Genomic DNA, 18,740 nt, shown 5'->3' on the forward strand with positions numbered 1-18,740 from the left:
AAATCCCATATTTTTTAAATTAATCTGAAAAACAAATGTTATCCGAATAATACAATTGAATACAATGCTGAAATTGATTCAGATAAGGCTTTACAAAATATCTGTTGTAGTAGACAATTTCTGATGCGTTTTCTTTGTGCTTCTTATTATGGGGAGCATATTTTAATGTAATATTTTCTAATAAAAGAGAATGAGCTACACTGAAGCTACACCGGGACACACTGCAGTATTTTAGATATAGCGTGTTTATGCAGAAAGGGAAGAAAAACACTGCTGTGTTTGAAAGTGGTGATGAATTAAAAAAAATCCTCCCTTTGTCCATGTTCTTTTGGGTCCGTGCAGGAGCAGCATCACACAGTGCAATACAGCTGAATTAATCCACAATGCAAAAATATCCTAGAAATAATGGGGGGGGGGGGGGGTAACATATGTTTCAGTTTTATTTTCACAGTAATCAGGAGGAACATTGTTTTTTATATTTTCACTTGAAAGCCAGCATTTTAAATGTCAACGCAGAGAAATTCATTGTTGGGGAATATCATAGGCAACACAACAGGAAGCAAACGCTGGTATAGCAGCAAGTGGTTTCGAACTCAATCGTCTACAGATAAAAGAGAAAACAGAACAAACAGCTTAATTTGTCTGGTAATTCCTATTCCACAGGTTATTGTTAATTACATAAAATGTGTACAATTGAAACAATTATTACCCAGCCAATGAAAACAGTTCATTCTGTAAGGTCATAAATAGTGAACAGTTCTACATATAAATACTCTTTAAAGGGGATGCGTCAGTGGGTTGTACGGTATGTGTTTAGTTTGGGCGTGCACCATGTTGCATTATTTGTGCACAAAGGAAAATAACAGCATAATGGAAAACAGATGTGATTCATCTAGAAGTAAAATATAACATGAATGCTGCCCCAAAATAATCACATAAACGTGCTGAAAATGACATGAAGAGTGTGTTTGGGTTGGGGAGCGGAGCCACACAAGCTTTCAGACTGGAGTCTGTGGTCCTCACACACAAAACAGCCAAAATAGCACAAAGGCACACAAAGTAAACACACAATCTCCACATAAACAGAAAAAACAGGCTTGTTGCATATGAGACACTGAACTATAAGTGCACTTATTTTTGTACCGAATGCAGAAACATCTTCAGTAGGATATGGACAAATACTGTGACAGTAGAATTTGTCCAAAACCACAGGAGACTTTGCAGAAAATCCTCCATCAAGGTCACACTCATGCTCAAACGGTGGCAGCGGCCTCCGCCTCCTTGGTTGCCGCCTCCTTTTTGCTCCCATCCTTGGCGCTGCGGTTAAGGCTCCCATTCACAAAGCTCTCTGTGGCCTGACGCTGGAAGTGCTTCCTGGTGCCCACCAGGGACGGGTTGTTGACCAGGGTGTAGAGGAGCTGCCAGTGCCTGCGGGCCCTCTTGGCACTGGACACTTTGCACAGTTTCTTCTCCTGCTGGACCAGCTGGATCCCTGGGGACATAAAGACATCATGAGAGGTATGTCACACATACACAAGTCCCATGTCCCCTCAAGAACACACTATATATTTTATTTCCATCTTAACTGGAATGGGAAAAGACCGAGTTGAAGGCCACCCAGGATGAGCGACATTCTACGGTAGGAGTAATAATAGAAAGCAATCATATTTTAATCCTCTAAGCATGGTAGGAGCATATTGTGTCTGCCATTAATACACTGAAAGCTTAAGCCCCTTGGGCTACATGAATATGAAACAGGCAATTAGCGTAGCTCATCTAGTAATCAGCTACTCATGGACTAATCTTCATGATACATTATTCCACACGATGCATTGTTCTCTAGATACAAACATGCAAACCTCCACTGGGTTTGTAACTGGACTCAGCTGTGACTGAAAACCAGACGGATTCCACAACAACAGATGAAGCCTGATGGTGATAGTCACCAGATGTGTGTTTGTAGCTCACCTCCTCTTTCAATCAACATCAGTGCTGCAGATCAGCATTTTTGTTTGCACTGGTTAAATAATATTTATAGCACTAATCTATATTGTCTTCATTGTCTCTCGGTGACAGAGGCTGGGGCCTCAGGTGAGTGTAGGTGTGCCATGAGGGCGGATTATTAGTTTATGACAGATCCGATTAAGACCAGCGGCAGCTCTGTCGATTATTCCACAGTGAGACTCAATTTGCTCCTGACATATTAAATCACAACTGCTAAGCTTTCATTTCTTCTGTGAGTGCAATGAAAGTGTTACAATGACCTGCTGCTGTGGTCTTAAAGTACACTGGAGTAATTAAAGATGACACACTGTGACACACTGTCTTCAATGTAAATTTGAATCTACTGTCTTTTTTTTGAAAATAAATATCTTCCTTATTGTCATGAAATCAAAACCATTAATGCATGACCCTTCCAACAAGTGTCTGTGTTAATGAAATTCATTTCTCTATGACTTAAACCTCCAATGTTTAAAAACTGCACTCCACAATGTTGCATTGGGCAACGTATTCCTTCATTACCATGAACATTATATTCACCTCCACCAAGGAGGTTTTGTTTTCACCCCGTCCATTTGTTGATTGGTCGGTTGGTTGGTCAGCAGGATTATGCAAAACCTACTGAACAGATTTCTAGGAAACTTGGTGCAAGGACTAAACAATGAAACATTGTAAGATTTATTGATATTTGATAATTTTGGATATTTTCACTGATGTCCCACAGAACAATTCAACAAAAAAAAACATCAGCCTTTGTTTTTAAATCTTAGGAATACAGTCAAGCCCCAGTTCCAGGCCAAGTAACTGTGCTGTGTATATGAATGAGGGTGTGGTCTATGATCTGGAATGAGTTTTGCATTACTGACCCTCCTCAGCATCCCGTGACCTCTGTGTGGCATTGGTCTCCTGGCACAAAGACTGCAGAAGCATCCCGCAGAAGGCCTTCATCACAGGGTGAGACTGGCTCACCTCAATCTTCAGATAATGAGCATAGCAGCGGTAGGCTGCAGACAGACAGTGAGGATGAGGGGGGGGGGATCACTCTGACTGGACAAAAGCAATAAACACATAGGGCTGCACCCCACGCTGGCTTTGAGGCAATCACACATAATGGTTGAACAATCTCACTTCTTTTTTTTATCCACCTGCTTTTCCTGAGAACAGAAGTCTTAAATCTGCAGCTGGTTGAGAGACGGGGGTGTGCAATTAGAGTCCCCTGCACTGCACAGAATACAGATATCATAAGAGCTGCAGTGAGCCGACGGCAGCGTAAAGTGGTGAGGAAACGCATGTCTGGCCTCTAAGTGAGATCAGTAAAAGCACATTTGCTCACAGAAAATTGCTTCTATTTAAGCCTCTATGGGGAGAACACAGTGACATCCACAAAGGTAGAAGCAAAGGGCCAATGAATATGTTAACATTGTGTGTCAGACAAAAAAAATAGAAGGGAAATGCAAAATATAACTAAGCAATGTAATGAAACTAGTTATGTATTATTATGCACATAAGTGATGCACCCATAACTAGTTTTGTAAGTGGGTCAGCCAAGATATATATATATATATCAAAGTTCATCATCTTCTATCTGTGCTTTTAGCAAACGTCCTGTTTCTTGCAGAAGCAAGAGCAGATGGTTTACTGTGTCAACCAGACTACAGGTGGCTTCAGTGTTCATGCTCTTATTTAGTAACAGTTGTCTCTTATGATTCCTGTTTACCCGACTGTATAAAAACCTTCCTCTTTCACTATTCAAGGTTCCACTCTGAGCGTTCATGCTGAGTGTGAAACTCTCACATCTCTATTATAGAGAAACTCTTCATTTCAGATCTCGAGATAGATTTCCAAAATGCTGCAACCAGCCACAGACCAAGCTAACAGCCCAGACCAAACAGGATGAGCACTGCACTAGTATATTTAATGCAGATAACATTGAGCTTGGACTAATGCAATGGCGTTGCCAGTATATTAGACAGTGTTAATCAGTATCTATACAGAGTGCAGAAAATCTCCCTCACCTGGGTCAAACGCCTCAACATTGCGGTTAAGAAGACTGATGTCCATACGTCCCATGTGGACAATGTTGAACAGGGCGGTGATGATCATGCGCCAGAGCGCCAGTAGCACCCCAATCAGGACATTGACTGGAAAAAGCAGGTACGTCAGCAGGAACAGATTACCCCTGTCAGACAGGATAGAACACATCAATGATCAGGGAATAAAACACTTAGCCACTACAAATAAGTGAGCACCTCAGATAATAAATGACGACAAAAATAGAAAATCACCTGTTGTTTAGGTCTCGAGTGCCTGCTGTTTTCTTGATGAAGCAAAACCTGGCTGTAATGTGTTGAATCAACACAGCCAAGAGAATCATCAGCCAGAAGGGCCTGAAAGGACAAAATCAACAATCAAACATCTCCCGCGGGGAAACACTGAGAGCAGCAAAAACCTTTTTAACTGGCAGGACTTTATGTGAGGCAAAGCCATTTCTGTACAACATCGCCACAGAATTTTCTTTTGGTCACATGATGAGGGAGAGATGTGACAACACTCACCACATACTCCAGAGAATCTGAAAGAGAATCAGGTTCTGTCTGTGCAGGACAGGTAAGATGATGAGGAACACAGCGATCATAAGGCAGAGGAAGAACACCATAGTCTGGACAATCATGCCTGAGGGGAAAAGATCAGAGCTTCAGGGTCTCAAGGCTTAAATCCTGGACAGTATCCAACAAATCTGTACTGTATACACACATCTCTCTCACAAAACCCCTGACACATCTCTACCTGCTCAGTCAGTTGCTTGAAAGATGCATTTAGATACTTTTCAAGAGTGTGACCAGAAAAACAACAACTAATAATGGAAAAGGAAATGATATAATAACTAGCTTGGCTAATGGGCATATTAAGTGAAGAACTGCTATTAATGTTTGGGAGCATCTATGATATGATGTGCTGTTCTGTATTCATCTGATCAAAGTAAAACATTTGAGACATACAATCTAAAGCATGTTTTACAGTTTCTGAAGGAATGAAATCCAAACACATTAATATGGAGCCTCTACCACCAAAATCTAATAATTTCATTTTTGAGTCCAAGTGAAAGCTGGTCAAAATTTTAAGAAATTCCATACAGGCCAACTAGATTTCAAGTACAAGAGGACAAACACAAGTTTTGTGAGGCCATCTTGACCTTTAACCCTCGATCACCAAAATCAAATCAGTTCACCCGTGAGTTCAAGTGAATGTTTCTGTCAAATTTGAAAGAATTCTCTCAAGGGATTCTTAGAATAACACATTCACAAGGCAAAAAAAGTTTTGTAATCCACCAAAATGTATCCTCCAAAATCTAATCAGATCATCCTTGAGTCCAAGTGAATGTTTGTGCCAGATGTAATACAATTTTGCACCATTTCTGAAGGAATTACATGGAAATGTATGGAAAAAAACCATCACATGACACAGTGTAAGCCAGTAGATATCATAGTGTAACTGTACCGATGCAGATGTGAGCAGCTGTAAAGCTGGTGTATCCCATCCAGCAGACGAGCGCTGGCCGGGAAGCCCTGATGCTTCTCTGGCAGTTGTAAACATTATAGATATCTCCCCTGTACAGCCCCTTCAGGTTTGACCTATAGAATATAAAAAACACACAATCAACACAAAGCAGGAGGATTACATGCAAAACACAAACTGATTTATCACTAAATATACAAACTACACAACAAATTGAATTTAGCAGGTCATTTAGCAGTGGAAATGCAATTCACTACTAGACTTGCAAAATCATTTCTTATAATACAACGTAATTTATGGTGATGGAACAGTATTTCATGTCTTATCTTAATAGCCATTTTCAATTCTAGCAGCAGTTAACGCAGAGTGAATACTATTCAGTCGGTCTGGATGATTAGTACTCTATTATGTTATAATAACTCCAGTGTGAACCATTAGATTATAATGAGGAGAGCAGGATGTGATGCACATACATGGATATTGGAAACTTTTGAGAAAAAAAGAGATTAAAAAAAATAGAGGGAAAGAGGGGAGCAGCACTATATCGCTCTGAAACCTACCGATGCAGAACCATAGAGCGCATGAGCAGAGTCAAGTTGACCAAACCAGACAGGGTCATCGCTGAGATGTAGCACACTGCAAAGAAAATACAACATACACAACTTCAGGCTGTTTGCTATGCGATGAATTTGTCCACAGACAATTAGCCTGCTATATCATTTCCTCCACTTTAAAACAGTGCAGCCAATAAGATAAAAAATTGAGCTTGTATTCAGTTGCATATAAAACTGAGTTCAAAATCTTTCATTTCACTAAGTGGCTGCTTTTGCAATTTGTGACCTCCCCTCACCTTCTACACACCACATGTAGTAAACCACGATTCGCACCACTTCCTGTTTGTCTGGAGACAGTATTATTCTGAATCCAGCCAAAACGTTGGCGATGTCCCCATCCACTCCCATACGGGCGATCTGGAGAGTAGGCACCACTCCCGAGATAAGAAGAAGACCAACCTAAAACACAACCAAAAATACAGCATATTATTTATTTCCTTTTTTTTATTTTAGGAACATAAAATATGATTGTGATGATATTCAGAGTCTGAGCCTGAGTTAGTGGACAAAGGTCAGGGCAAGGACTGACTCTAATCAATATGCGATTAAAATCTGCACCTTATCACCTACGGCAGGGACATTATGTTTTCATGGCTGTTAGTTCATCTACCTTTTATTATCACTTTCTTCAATATGGCGATAAAGAGGAACTGTATGAGCTCTGCACCTCTCATGTGCTATGCTACATTATACATCTGTGCAAAAATGGAGACTACTTCATTTAAAAGCCACTTTCAGGCATGAACTCTGGATAATGTCCGGAGGCAGGACATGACATATATAAAACCTGCTGCAGACATTGTGTTCAAATGTCATTGCCTTTCCAAGTCTTCTGTGTGTATGACGCTTCTTTTTAACTCAAGATATTTGTATTCTTTTTTCTTTTCAGTTTTGCATTCGTCACGACACAATCCTGCTGCAGTCTCAGAAACTTTCTGCACAATTTTGCACGCAGGGTGGCGGGAAAAGTTCCGTAAATGTCCAGAGCATCTGATCTGGACATTTGGGTTCTCACACACAGACCCTCCTGATCATTTCTGGAGCCTATGAAGAGTTCGGTGCATGTCTGAGAGCATGCTAACAATGTTTAATAGTAGATATGGTGGTTACCTGATACAGTGCTATGAACGACACAACACCAGATATAGCCAACTTCAGCGGAAAACGGAAAGCTGTTTTAAAAAAGAAGATGATAAAGAGTTGTAACTTTAACAGAAGAGAACACATTACATCATGTCATCAAAGAAGTAAAGATCACTTGTTTACCTTCCTCTGGTGTGTAAATATACGACTTCACAGCATCAATTATTCTTTGAGGGAGCTTCGGCGTCTCTGTGCTGAGGTGAGAGATTAACACAGTTACAAATCTAAATGCAGCCTTGGACATATTTCTGATTGCTTGAGCCATCTTTTCCCATCATCCTCTCTTACGTCAAATTAAAGAGAAGTTTCTTTCTGTGTAGAAGAAAGATGGAGCAGTATTTCCAGGTGCTTTAACAGCATAATAACAACCAATGTGTGACACTGAATGAGGAAATATTTACAAGTCAGCGGTTGAGATTAGGATCATGAAAAAAACCTCACTGTGCTAAACACAAAAAATAAGTAGTCCCAGCGGATTCTCTGTAATCAAGTTTCAGTGTCTAAGACAGCACAACAGGAAGAGTAACAGCAACCTGTTTCCTCTCAGTCATCTCCATCACATGACCATCATTGGATCTTTTGCACGCCATCGACCTTGACCACAGCTCACATTTCTTCATAAGTGCAAAAGTGGATATTTTTCACACGGTGGAGAATTATGTATCAATTTGCTAGTAACAGTGGACACATCTAGGGGGCGCCGTCCAGGGGTTTAGGATTCTGACTGTGCAGCATCCCTAGTGCGAGTCCTTTGTTGTTTCACTAATTTCCTATCATCACTCTACTGTCTATAATAAAGGGTTAAAAATGCTACACCAAGAATCAACAAAAACATTGATTAAAACTAGCATTAACAAACACAATGAACATTTAACATAACATTATCAAGAGGACAAAAAAAATGTGTTGGGCCACTGTGCCCTTGATCTTTGACCTTTGACCACCACAATCAAATTACTTCATCTTTTAGCCCAAGGGAACGTTTGAAACAAATCTGAAAAGATTCTTTTGAGCGTTCATAAGGCAAAAAAGGGTTTTGTGAGGTCATAGTGACCTTGACCTTTGACCTCCAAATTCTAATCAGGCCATTGTTGAGCACAAATGAACATTTGTCCAGGATGTAATGCTTTCTCCTGAAGCTGTTCCCGATATATCACATTCACAACAACATAAGGTCACTGTGACCTTGACCTTTGTCCACCAATATCTTATCAAATCATTCCTGAGTCTAAATTAACATTTGTGCCAAATTTGAAAGGATTTTGTCAATGCATTTACGAGGCAAAAAAAGGGTTTTGTTAGGTCACTAAGAGGAGGCACAACAACGTATTTTAGGGATTAAATGCACTAAATATTTACTGAAGAGACATTAAATAAAACAAGTTCACAGCAAAGTGTGTGACTGATAACTGATGCACTTCTCACCTGATTTTGATGGGCTTCTTCTTGAGCATTTTCTTCACATACTCTTTATAGTAGCTGCTGCTTAGATCCTTAAAACACAGAAATATGAAACCAACTGATAATAGTAGACAGGAAATATGCTTGTTTACTGTGGCAAGTCTGAATTCATTGATTTGATGAATGGCCTCCACCGTCATGAACACATTTTAGAAGTATGTGGTATTAATCATTGTCTGAATTCAAACTTTATTTTGTAATTATCAACATGTGGAAACAGCATTTAAGCCTTCTTTTGATAAGGGGGGTGGGGGTAATTCAAACTCCAGGCGATGGTTTCACCGCAGCTTTGTCACACCCATGCTGAGATTAGCATCAAATAAACACCGCATTGTGTGTCCTCGGTGAAAAAAAACAAGGCAACCTTTTCATAATCTGATCGAGGACATAACATAAACCAATTACGTCAAATCTACTTAAAATGATTAGGCCGCTGGTGTGTGTTGTGTTGGACCGCACATTTTCCCCCTCAGCCGAGACTGAACGAGCACAATAAGCTCCGTTGATTAGCAGGCAGCTTACGAAAGGTTTCTCACATGCACAGATTCAGACGAAATGTGCATCTTAGTGAGACTTTTCTTTTTTTTTCAAATAGTTTAGACTCACATGAACAAAGACCACTAATCAAATTTACTCTGAGTTTTTGGTGGAAGCTGACCAAAATAGTTACAGTGCCATGAGAGCCCTGCATCCGTCCTGAGGCAAACATGCAGGAACTACAGTAATTAAGAAAACTTACCTCTGCAGCATTGTTCTTTTCAGTGCCCTTTAAACCCTTGAAGAGCAGAAGTGGATACTGGAAACTGAGGAATGCCAAGCAAGCTATCTGCGGCAGGCTGGAGAAGAGGGAGTAGTGTTTGTGGATCTGCAGAGGAATAAAAGAAGACTTGACATCACCTAGAAAACTATTTTGGGAGTTTTTGAGAAGCACTTAAGGAATACATAATAAAGCTTTTGTATGGTCACCAAAAAAGTCGAATCTGTTTTCTTCATATGATTAAGTCTTTCAGTTTCACTGGAATGCTCCCTGCAGTGTTTGCTGTGTGCCAACTCATCGAGGTGTAAAAAAACTAAAATAAAACGACAACCATGACTGTATGGTGTAAAGCCTGGCACACACTAAACTGATTAACTGTGACAAAGCTTCTTAATTAAGACCAACAGACAGTGGAACGAATGGTTGTGAGTCGCAGACATTCGTCGCCCAGAAAAAAACCCAAACAACAGGAATGTGACACAAAATCCAGGATTGAGAAACAAGGTGTAAAAGCTCGACCGTACGAGTCCACAGCTGAAAAGCCTGATATCCATCTTTTCAAATCACATCTTTTACTTTGTTAGATAATCAATGGGTTTCCACAGCGAAATAAATCAGCTTTGTGTTGATGTAAAATCCTTAAACCTCAGACGGATGACACGTCAGAGAAAGTGACATTTGAAAGGTTGCTAAGACGCTGGATCATTCACCAAACTGCTCCAGTCTTAAATTAGTTACAAATGAATTGACACTCATTGTTTTATTAAAACTGATCGTTGCTTACCAGAGGTGTTTTTGGACAGTCAATTTTCTGCCAGACCAGGACAACAAAGTGTGTCCAGGACAAGAGGCTGCCGAGCACGTAGCCAACTTTATTATGCAAGGTGCCACATGCCAGGAGAGGGTAGTAAAGTGCGGGGTAGTAGAAGACTCCCAGAATCACCCAGTTCTCTGCAAATACAGCAACATGTGGAAAGACTGTGAGCATCAGAGGGAATGTGCACTGATACAAAACTAAACTTCTACATCAGTCCTGCTTTGGTTCAGTGTTTTGAGAAAAACACGGAAACTCTCTCTCTCTCTTATTGAAACTTGTAAGCTGCTATTTGAGGATTGTGCAAAGTAGCAGGGGATCGGCTCCTTACAGTCAATTCTTATGTAATTTCATTTCAGACACAAAAAAAAGCTGCTTGTGAAGCTTTCAGTCAAAATCATGAGTCGAAAATAACACATGGAAGCAAAATAATCCAATTACATAACACACATTTAACAAATGTAGATACATTATTAATAAATTAGGATTAAAGAGCAGCTATGGAAGATTTACAATTGTGAAAAAAAAGAGAAAAATGCACATCTAATATTAGAACGTGAAGAACCAAGAGGACCTCCTCACGTTTGTTCTCGGAGTCCGTTGTGAAGGGGAGGGGGTTTGGCGATATGACCAGGCCCCACAGTTTGCACAGGAGCACTCCAAACACAGCCACTGCCAGGCCCTTGTGCTGTGTATGGTCCAGGAAGTTGACCGGACTGTGAGATCAAGGAGCAGGTATTTAGAGCCCACATGTTACCGGCCTCACATTTAGATGAAACTGTTATTGACGTTGTTTAAGCCCACAACTATGTAATATCCACTGATTTAAGGTATTTGCACATCCAGTTAAAAGCAATAAACATAATCAATAATAAAATCATCATGCACAGAAACTTTACACACAGAGTCCGATGACTTTTATTTTCTCTATAAGTTCCCACTCAAGCAGGGGGGATGGTTTGGTCGTCTCACTTCTTGAAAAAATAAAACATTGGGTCCATCCAACTCTGAGAAGCCGTCAGGAACAAGGGCAATTTCATCTTTCTGATCAAGGAGCTGCGAACTTCTCCCCATGAAAAATACAGACTTGGTGAGCAAAGACCTTTTAAATACAGTGTGATTTTCTTCCAGGCAAACCTTGGCTTCTGTTCATATCAGCATGGCACAGCCTACAACTTGCTCAACACATGAAAATCCACCACAGTTTTTAAACTCTATTAATCCAGTGACGGTACAAGATTGAAAGCTTTTTTCCACCCAGCTCACGTGCAAACACAGACAAAGTTAACCACTATGGTCCCTTTATCAGCTGGATGTTGAACAATTTCCACCGGAGAAGATTTTGGGGTTAATAACTCAAGGATACATCAGTCAAAGGTTAAATTGGCACTAATAACATTTATGATATTAGAGTTAAGTAGAAAGTAGACCCTGCTTTAAAGGTCCAGTGTGTAAGATTTAGGTGAAAGGGAACTATTGGCAGAAATCTAATGTATGTGTGAATAATCCTCATGATGTTTTCACTAGTTTGTTTCATCTAAATTGTATGAATTGTAGTTTCCTTTACCCCAGAAAAGACCCTTTATATTTAAATACTTTATATTTACATCGAGGGGACCCTCTCTATGGATGCTGCCATGTTTTTTACATTAGCCCAGACTGAACAAACTAAACACCTTTTGAGTTTTTATGACAGCTGAAGGCTTCTACAGGTTCTTTTTCATGTTTGGAAGGGGAGGGTGAGGTGAGGGGTGTTCAGCTGCAACATGCAATTTCACCACTAGACTTCACCACTCACAAAAAATTCTACACACTGTGCCTTTAAGGGCGAGAGCTGCCAAAATGTTCTTTTCAAAAGTGACGTCCAAACCTACGAATTCATACTTTGTGAATTTAAATGGAAGCCAATAACTGCCTAGACGAAATAAAGGTGCCAATGTGTATTTATGACTTAAACTAGAGCCTCACCTGAGTAAACCCGGGAGTCCTTTCTGTCTGTTATCCGCCTTCCTGCGTCTGGCTAAGATTGCAAGGATCAGCATGACGACAAGCTGGAAGAAGAGATACATCTGTTAGCATGAGATGCACAGCAGTGGTGCAGCTGTGGACCCCCCGGGGCTCAGGCATCACCTTGCAACTGACTAATTATCAGGGGGCATTGATGCCACAAAAGGCCAATCCTCCGTGTCTCATTAGTGCACCCCGTGGATGTGGAGTGAATGAAGTGTCATCACTCAAGATCACCGACCAGTAAGAGCTCAATGACCTGCTGTGACCCTGTGACACATTCAGGAAACACAAGGGAGGGGGGAATGCCTTGTGACGACCAACTTCTAAGATCCTCAGATGGAAAAAGTATTCAATACCAAATAACATCATTATTTAAACATAGGAGACTTCCAGACACGAATCGTATGTGAAGTTTTCAGCCTTGTCTGTTTGTTGGTTGGTTTGTTTTAACATTACACAAAAACAATAGAAGGGATTTCCACCAAATGTGGCTAAGTGATGTAGTATGTGTGAAGGAAGAACTCAGTAAAGTTTGATGCAGATCTAGATCAGGATTTTTTCCCCCCACATTTTTAACATCGCAAGTTATTTTTCAACTTTTTCGCAGTTTTCCCAGGAAATAATTACATTGATTGATATAGACATTCATTTCCTATTAGATTTACCAACATGCTCCTGGGACCAAACTGGTAACTCCAACAACTGTCTCATATAATCGTCACTTTGGGGTCAGGATCTCCATCAAGCCATTATAGACTAGAAGTGACAGTTATTTCTATGAAGTGTGGTTTGAATTGAGAAGCATTGTGATGTGAATCTGTCCTGTATTCTTTTCTCGCCCCTGGAACTGCATAAAAAAACAACATATGTCAAAAACCCATTTGTTCCATTGACTAATTACACCAGATTTCATTAAAATGTGTGAACAAAAGTTCACAAGTATTTGAGATATTTTCCTAACCACCAGACAACAAATGGTTCCGAACACATTGGATCAGATCAGGTCATTAGACCGGGTTGAATGATGAGCAATGAATGAGTGACAGAAAATGACAGTGTAATGCTGCGTCTCATTAATCCAACAGGAAAGTGGACTTACAGAAATGGCGGTGATGCATATGTGGTAGAGCCTGTCATCAGCAGTGGGGTCACATGGAGGGATTACTCTAAAAAGAAAAACAGGGAATGAAACATTCACACATGAGAAAAACAATCAATCGGAGTCTTTCAGCCGCTGAGCTGACCTAACGCGTACCTCGCTAAACCGTTCATGCATCACTGTCAGGAGCATGTGTGGCTTGTAGTCGAAATCCCGCAGCAGAGAGATTTGCATTAACAGGGATTGGTATCAGCGTGACACAGGAAAACAAAAAACTTCTATGTTCACGTTCCTGTACACTAACAGAGAAGGAATGCCTGGTCATGGGGTGGTAATTACAACTCGGATGTTCAGAGGAGGCCTAATAAGTGAAAAGGTTGGGAAAATTATACTTCATAGGTTTCCTGTGGGAGCAGAGATGGCAGCTTCATGAATGGATGTTTGGACCATTATGAAATCCACTTTATTAGCTCAACATGGCAGCTGGTGACAAATGAAACTTGTTCCGTCGTATTTCTGTCACATTGTTCATCTGAGGCCTTTATCAAACATCAACATTTTTACTATGAATCTGCATCAATGGAAACATGCAAAAGCAATTCAGATGAAAAGCAAGTGCATGCACCCTGTTGTATCGTCACTCTGATCTGGAGTAAAGACGAGAGACTTTTGGATCTTTTGTCCAATGTTGCATGGTTCCATGATGTGTTATACCTTTAAAAAAAGTCCAGTAAAATGTTTAAACAATGACTTATTTTGGGTTGAGTTCATTCTTTCTTTTCCTAATAAAGTCCATGGCTTGCCAGTTTCCACAAGGACCTGCATTCTCAAAACATGAAAATGATACAGCGTCTACTATAATATTACAAATTATATGAACGGAAACAAGATCACAAGCTGACACAGGCTGTGGTGATGGATGCCAAGTGTCACCTGAGATCTCAATGAAAGCTGCGTAGTGATATTTTTCAGACTCACAAAAGTTGGAATAAAGACAAATGCATTCAAATGTGTTCCTTACAAATGCAAACATGTACTTACTCTACTTCAATTTTGGACGGCAGAGGCTCCAGGTCTGGGTACTCGTAGTCCAGAAAAGCATCCTTATCCATTGTTCTCTTTTTCAAGAAGATCCAACGTTTAACAAAGGAGAACTTTTAGCCACAACTTGTGACGGCACTTGGCTGCAATCCCCCTTTGACTTCAGAGGAAAAGATGTCTCCCAAGTCCCAACTTTGAACTCTGCAGCAGAGGCGTCCTCGTTTCCCTGTGTTTGGTCTGCTCTCACTAACTCTCCCTCCTCACAGCCTGTATACTCAGGTGCCCTGGTCCAACTGTGGAGTTGAGAGTAATGTGACAGGTCCTGGGTTGCCACCACACTGGGAGCCTGGGGAAGAGAGTGAGAGGGGGGGGGGGGGGGGGGGGGGGGGGGGGGTAAGTTTGTGAAGGGAGGGAACGTGGTGGAGATCTGAGCAGCCAATCTGCACGGCCACCTGCAGCTTACTGGGATTACATCAAGTTTTGGACTTGTGTTATTGGACTTGTGATTGTAAGGGTCAGGTGTGCAGGGTTATAAAACTCCAGCTAGGACTGTGTGGGTGGCTGGGAGCGATGAGCCAGTTCCAGAGCTCCACATGTAACAGGGAAACTCTCACATTGTTCCCTACTGTTTTCGATTTAGTTGTGAAAGGTTAACAAAACTCAATCCAGGTAAATCCACAGAAGCAAATAAAGCAGGATGAGAGAAGTTATGTGTTTTCAGATCACGGTTCATCTCATATCTCTGCACCTTCAGCATGATAAGGATCAACAGCAGGTTCGTTCAACCCAGTACTTTGTCTTCAGCAGATCAATCAAGATAAAAGTTTCCAAGGCCATAGTTATGGGGAAATACTTTAAATAAATAAATAAGTATTTTTACAAGTTATTTTAATGTGTTGAATTCTTAGAAAAACACAGTTTATCAGAAATAAGATAAGGGGTTATCATGTAAACTACAAATTAAGATGATAAACACACTAGAATGTCACTCAGTACAGCTCAAACCTCCACCCAGGCCCAACTGTCCCCTTATGAAAACCACTCGATCTGCATCACATTTCACACACATTCACGTTTCAGAAAGTGAAAAAAGTGGCGGAGGTAGCAATGAGTCTCATAGTAATGACTCTATGTTGAGCACACATGATATGTGAGAATGAAATGGATTTAACAATAGGCTGCGTCACACTGCCCAGAGGAAAGGAATTCAATCTAAACTTGTCTGGATGTTTGTTTTAATGTCAGTGATGTTGTCAGCTCATGATACAAGAGAAATATCCAACAATCAACATGGACTAAGCTTTATTGTTTAAAGTATTATAATAAAGAGAATGTTAAAAAAATATCCCTCGGAGAATAATTTAATTCAGTTTGGCATTTTTTTTAATTATCAAAACAAAATCATAACAAGAAACTAAATCTATGTATTGTTGATGGAACAACATGTTTTCTTCCAGACCACTTAAGTTTCAACAATTTTCCCGCCAACTTCAAACTACTGATAATTGATAAGTTGAGCAAAAGGAAACACTGACACTTTTTCTTAACGTGTTAATAACTTTCATTATTGTGTTAAGAAAAAGTGCCACATAAAGAGTCACATCATCTGATGGTTCAAGCTTCTACATTTATTTTCTCTATTTTATGTCATTGTAACATATTAATGTCTTTGGGGTTTTGTATTCTTCAGACAAAATTACAAGATGTTGTGTTGAGCTCTGCTAAAGTGTGACTGGGGTTTGTGATCACCTATTGAAATAAATGAATCCATAATAACTATAGCTTATTCTTTATTTTGTATATTTCTTACATTTCATTTGACAGAATGCACTGGCACATCTCATCATACCAGCTTTTCAGGGATAATTCCCTTCATGATAAATCTCTGTTGCAGCACACGGACATAACCCGGTGTGATTGACAACCAAACAGACGTCAATCAGTTTGTGAGGCTCATTTGGCTGAAATCTTTAAACTATCAGTTTTTTTCTTCTTTGCATGGTAACCTGCTTATACCCTCGTTCATGAACCACATGGATGCTTCTTATTTTCAGAGACAGAAAAGACATTTTTGGTAGCAGAACTTTCCTTTGACAACAGTCCAAAGAAGCAAAATGATCACAAAGAGAAAAGCACAAGCATGTGAGGGCTGCAAAGACACCCTGAGGTCAAAGGGCATGGCGAACACCTCAGCTCCAATTATTTTCTTTCTTCTGCAACAAGTTGAATAAAGCTACACTCCTACTTTTATCTGGACCGCTATATACCCTGATACCCTGAAGGTTGTACGTCTTGTGCAACAGGTCTGCATCTGCTCCTGCATTCAGCAGCAGCCGGCTGAAACTAAGTCAGTTTTGCAACACTGCCTCCATGTCAGCATACGCTCATTAAGCCGGGATTACAGTCACACAACCCTTAAAAGCAACAAATTTAGCCTCCTAACACTCCTGAGAAAACATTGTTTCTCAAGCATAGTAAGCCACCGAATCAAATATGCTCCAGAGGGGAAAAAGCAGGCAGAAAATAAAGGGGTCAGTGAACAAAGAATGCTTTGAACGATAATAATGACTTCACAGGGAAAGGTGAGACAGACGTCTCACTTGTATCAGGAACTTTAAAAAACCTTTTGGTAGGAAAATGATCAAGCAACAAATGAAGTAAAAAAAAAAATACTGATTGACTGGTCAGTTTTACAAATGAAAAATCCAAAAACGAATGACAGGCAAATAAATACTGTAGTATGGATCGTGCGAGCGCAGCGATGAGATAATATATAACTTATTTAACTCAGATTTGGTAAATGTTGGTGCCATTCTCTGCTCAAGACGAATTCAAAGTTTAAAGAATTGAAAAGAGTGCAGTGGTGGACAGTGACTTAGTATATTTCACTCAAGCACTTCACTTGAGTACACAATCGAGGTACTTGTACTTAACTTTAGCATTGCTATTTATGAAATTACTTCTACTCCGCTGCATTTGTGCAACAGCTTTAATTACTTTTCAGACGACGGTGTAAACCACATCTCTCCAGATGTGCTGACGTTGAATATTTGTGAAAAACTGAAAGATGAACTGTTTCTTTGTGTGTTGACAAAACTCTAAGCCATCCCAAGTCTCTTGGATCAGCTGGAAGATGAATCGACAGAACTGAAAACAGGCGTTTGAGTTGAAGTAAAGTTTTTAGAGATATGAGAAACAGAAACATCTAAAGCAGTAAAATACAATATACACATTAATGTAACTGCAATATTAACCCAACATTTCTGATGGAATATTACAACATTTTACTGCAGTATGAGTCATTTTACTTGTTATATTTTAAGTGAATTTAGCTGATAATACTTTTACATTTAGAGGGAATTTAAATGCAGGACTTGTAGTGGAGTACTTTTGAGTCGAGGACATAGTATTTTTACTCAATTTTTTAATGGAGGACTTGTACTCTAGTGGATTACGTCCATGCATGGAAAAAGTACTTTTACTTCAAGTACGGGATCTAAATACTTCTTCCACCGGTGGAGCAGGTAGGCCGGTCATTGTCCTCAGCTGAACGTGGTGGCAGGTCCCTGCGCTCTGTGAGGTGCAGCTCCAGGATTCAGTTTCAAACAGAGCTCGTGGACACATTTCATCCCTTTGAAACTGATCTCGAGCCTGTGACAACAAAGAGACTTTACACCAGTAGCCACAGTAACCTGTGCCTCGTCATGCCACGTTCTCACACGAGGAAGGAAACGTGCATGCGCCTGCTTTGTGGGACTTTTACGCACGGCTCTCTGTGGCAAGTTTCATCCTTAAAGTTCCTTCGCAGCATGAGATCGTGTTTTACATCACCTGTAATTGGTGAATCCGTTTTAATAAACGTATGTCGGTGACTTGCCTGACCGAGCGCCTGCAGGTGTGCCGCAGAGCCATGCGGGCATTGAACGCGTGCGTACCAGGGAGGCACCGACAACCAATTTTGGCCACCGTAGAAAACGTTGTTAACTCGGTTGATAAACAATTTATTTCCTCAAAGTATCCCAGTAAAATCCACCACAAGTCAACTCTGGTATTATGTCCTTACCTTGTGTAAATCCTGTGCTGTCTCAGTTTGGAGAATTGTTAAATGACTGAGTCCTCACCAGCTTCCACCGTGAACACCCTCTTCTGACAAGTTCAATAATTATAACATCAACAAAACAACAACCTCAAGAGCAGCAGGGCTCTTTTTTTTTCTCTGGACACCTCATGTAGTGTCAGGCTGGGACTTTGAACTCTCTCTATCTTGTTGTGGTGAGAGCATCA

The 18,740-nt window shown here is 40.3% G+C and overlaps 2 protein-coding genes across 3 annotated transcripts in view; one reads left to right on the top strand and one right to left on the bottom strand.

Annotated features, from left to right (window-relative positions):
• Positions 1 to 414: 414 nt before the first annotated feature.
• Positions 415 to 18,658, bottom strand: stra6 (signaling receptor and transporter of retinol STRA6). The gene is made up of 18 exons (XM_020079146.2): positions 18,520 to 18,658; positions 14,457 to 14,802; positions 13,416 to 13,482; positions 12,275 to 12,357; positions 10,889 to 11,022; positions 10,277 to 10,443; positions 9,475 to 9,600; positions 8,700 to 8,767; positions 7,398 to 7,468; positions 7,242 to 7,303; positions 6,368 to 6,530; positions 6,078 to 6,153; positions 5,500 to 5,633; positions 4,557 to 4,674; positions 4,287 to 4,388; positions 4,017 to 4,180; positions 2,868 to 3,005; positions 415 to 1,492 (listed from the first exon to the last, which is right to left on the bottom strand). Exons 2-18 carry the CDS (start codon positions 14,525 to 14,527, stop codon positions 1,254 to 1,256), a joined length of 1,983 nt encoding a protein of 660 aa, XP_019934705.1. The 5' UTR covers positions 14,528 to 14,802; positions 18,520 to 18,658; the 3' UTR covers positions 415 to 1,253.
• Positions 17,808 to 18,740, top strand: part of ccdc33 (coiled-coil domain containing 33) — a 46,337-nt gene continuing 45,404 nt past the window's right edge. Inside the window, exon 1 of one of the 2 annotated variants that reach the window (XM_069527804.1) lies at positions 17,808 to 18,234. The gene's annotated coding sequence lies outside the window, so the exon portion shown is untranslated. The remainder of the gene's footprint in view (positions 18,235 to 18,740) is intronic. The other variant, XM_069527802.1, reaches the window with a different exon arrangement.

Source organism: Paralichthys olivaceus, chromosome 7 (assembly GCF_024713975.1).
Source record: "Paralichthys olivaceus isolate ysfri-2021 chromosome 7, ASM2471397v2, whole genome shotgun sequence".
In the NCBI taxonomy this organism is placed as follows: domain Eukaryota; kingdom Metazoa; phylum Chordata; class Actinopteri; order Pleuronectiformes; family Paralichthyidae; genus Paralichthys; species Paralichthys olivaceus.

Coding starts and splice junctions, on each gene's coding strand:
- stra6 (XM_020079146.2), bottom strand. CDS start 14,527: ATGGATAAGGATGCTTTTCTGGACTACGAGTACCCAGACCTGGAGCCT. Junction 9,601..10,276: donor ACTGTCCAAAAACACCTCTG/GTAAGCAACGAT, acceptor ATTCCTCTGCAG/ATCCACAAACACTACTCCCT. Junction 8,768..9,474: donor AAAAGAACAATGCTGCAGAG/GTAAGTTTTCTT, acceptor CTGTGTTTTAAG/GATCTAAGCAGCAGCTACTA.